Here is a 2,856-nt window from a genome sequence, read left to right on the forward strand (position 1 = left end):
GGGGGGGGGCTGGCTGTGATGTCTGGAAAAAACCTTGCAGTTATCTTTCTCACTTTTAACTGTTGGCTAGAAATGCGAAGTGATTTGGAAAAAAAAGAATTGGCTCTGCAATAGCAAACTTGCTTTCAAAACCGCGGAGGTCTGTAAGGAATCCCTTCGCCGGTTGTGCATGTGGTTTGTTGTTTTGGTTTTATACATCTGTGTGATTTGTTTGGTATTCCAAGAAAAGTCTGGCTTAAAAACGAGCCCTTTATTTTTGTATTTAGGCCCAACTGCGGAGAAGACAAGAGTCCGAGAGTCCTGGTGAAATAAGCTCTGCTCAGCTGTTCAAATCCCCTAAACCGCAGGCTCCGCCTGGGACGGCCGGTGGCAGACTGCTGCCCTCCAGCGTGGAGAAGGAGGACAGGTGAGAGGCTCCGCCGGTGTCGGAAAGGCTCTAATGCTCCTTTGGTGGAAGAAAAGAATACTGCAAGTAGGCTCCCCAGGGCTCTGGGGGAAATCGGATATTACTTTTTTTTTTTTCTTTCTGTAATGAGTTTTCATCATTAAAGAATAAAAGAGGTTGGGTGTTTTGTTTTGGTTTTTTTTATATCTTAGGTCAGAAGAAAAGTCTCCTCAGTGGCTGAAGGAGCTGAAATCGAAGAAGAGACAGAGCCATTATGAGAATCAGGTTTGAAAAGGTACTTTCTGACAGAAGGAGGGGCTTTGCTCCGTGGAAGTATCCGTGATAAAACCTCACGTGGCAAACGGCTCCTTGCTGTGTCGGTTTAGCAGCTCCCTCAGCACAGACACACAACAGACTCAGTGAAGCGTGCCGCCAGGAACGGAAATTCCGCCGTGAGGCAGAGACTTTTCACAGAGGTGAAGGTTTTGTTCACGGTGACGCAGCTTCACCGACTCTCTGCGGATCCTTGTGACGCCCCTGGGTCGGTCTGTGCTGGGGGGTCACGGTGCTCCCGTCCGGCAGGAGCGGGTCTGTCCCTGGGCGGCTGAGGCTCGCCCGCGTGTTGGAAGCCTTTGGGGTGTGTTGTCTGGGCAGCCCTTGAGCATTTGCCACCTTAAACAGACGAGCCCGAGTTGAGGCTGCGACAGCCACGTGCCTTTGGGGGGGCTTTGCTGTTTCAGACGCCACCGGGGCTCTGACTGCTCGCTCCACCGTGTCATACTATGACTTCAGCGGCTTCTGTTTTTTTTTTTTCCTTTGCAGATAGTGAGTCTAACTAGAAGAAGATAAAGAAGTTTTAACAGAAGCCTTAACTCATCTGAACCTAAAATTCACATGTCATGTTGCTGCTGTTTGCTTCCTGCCTCAACTGCTATGTGCATGGTGCCTTCCTGTTTTGTGGAGAAAGCTGCTTAATGTTCATAGCCAAACACAAAGCTGTATCTTTGCAGATGTGGGAGGAGAGTCGCTTTCGAGCCGCCTGGAAGAAGAGCCGGTGGTTCGTAGGTAGCGCGTCAGAAAGTCTCGAAGGATTGTCAGATTTGGTCTGGGAGTGCGCCGGGAAGGTGCCCTCGCTGCTGACCAAGGGCTGCATTCCTACGTGGGTGCTCAGCCACTCAGAACCGGGACTTCTGGCAGTCACGTCAGGTGTAAGGCTGGGCTTTGTGTTTGTTTATGAAAATACCAACTTTAATCAAATTTATCTTTTTTTTTTTTTTTTTTTTTTTTTGGTGAAAAAATAGTAAGCTCCTATTTAGAATGAGGTTTGTGGAAGTTGAGAGTGAAAGAACAAATTATGTTTACTGCCATATTGAAAAAGGAAACTTGATTATTTTTTGTAAAATGTATTTTTGATTGGCTTATATTTACATGTGATCTGCTGACCTAGCAGATTAATATAATTTTTAGATGAACAAAATGTTAACTTTTGTCACTCTTGAAATGGTATATCCTGTGTTTTGTCAGCATGTGGAATAATGGCTTCATGGGAATGTCTTTCCTAAAAAGGATCAAGCAATAATGTCAACCAGTTCTCTTTAAAAAAAAAAAAAAAAAAAAAATAGGAAGGGAAGAGGGCGGATGTTACACTCATATCAGGGTTCCAGTTAATTGTTGAATGTCACTTTAATAGCAGCTTGGATAGTCCCACTTCCATATTTTTATTTGTTAATCTGTAAATACCAGGTTTAAGTTTTTATTTTTACGCTGATTTTGTGGGATAACCTAAATGTGATCTTCGGTTTCTCAGCGGATTTACTTCCCCTCTTGCGGTAAGAGCGGCGTTACCGTAGCGGTGTGGATCTCGTGAGGGGTATCACTGATAGCCGGAACACGTTCGTATCTTTGAATGCGGCTTCTGAAATACCAACCAAGATATCCATTTAAGACATACTTTATTCTTTTCCCCCAGTAAGTGCTCTTTTCGGTAAACTTCCAGACCTGTAGCCCAGCGAGGGAGGTGATTGTGGGGTCAGTGTTCCTCACGCCTCGAGCGAGAAAGCGCCAGCGTGGGGAAGCGAAGCTGCTCCTCGCCTCGCGCTTCCCGTGTCCTGCTGATGGGCTTCTCTACACATTAAAGATAAAGCACCAGCACTTGAACTCTTTTTCCTTTTTTTTTTTTTTTTTTTTTGTGGTTTTTGTTTTGTTGTTTTGTTTTTATGATCAGCGTTTCGGAGAGCTTGATTTCCGTGGGGTTACCACAACGGTGCATCTGCTAGCCAGAGTGGCATGCCTGGTCTGCTGTCTATCAAGCTTGTAGCTGCCAAAACCGTGTGCCAATTCTTCTCATGGAGGAGTCACAGATGAGGTGATTTTTTAGTCCCAGTCTGCTCGTAGGAAATAACAGCAGTATGTCAGGAGACAAGGCCCATATGCGCATCTCTCTCTCCCAGATTTAGTTCCCATCGCAGCTC

At 45.8% G+C, this 2,856-nt stretch overlaps 1 protein-coding gene across 2 annotated transcripts in view; it reads left to right on the forward strand.

Annotated features, from left to right (window-relative positions):
- Nucleotides 1–1,563, forward strand: part of KIAA1671 (KIAA1671 ortholog) — a 58,845-nt gene extending 57,282 nt beyond the window's left edge. Inside the window, exons 10-12 of one of the 2 annotated variants that reach the window (XM_026859423.1) lie at nt 267–406; nt 598–680; nt 1,208–1,563. In XM_026859423.1, coding sequence (XP_026715224.1) covers nt 267–406; nt 598–676 — 219 coding nt within the window. In that variant the 3' untranslated portion in view covers nt 677–680; nt 1,208–1,563. The remainder of the gene's footprint in view (nt 1–266; nt 407–597; nt 681–1,207) is intronic. The other variant, XM_026859424.1, reaches the window with a different exon arrangement.
- Nucleotides 1,564–2,856: the final 1,293 nt, after the last annotated feature.

Source organism: Athene cunicularia, assembly GCF_003259725.1.
Source record: "Athene cunicularia isolate RWA chromosome 15 unlocalized genomic scaffold, athCun1 chr15_part1, whole genome shotgun sequence".
Classification (NCBI taxonomy): Eukaryota; Metazoa; Chordata; class Aves; order Strigiformes; family Strigidae; genus Athene; species Athene cunicularia.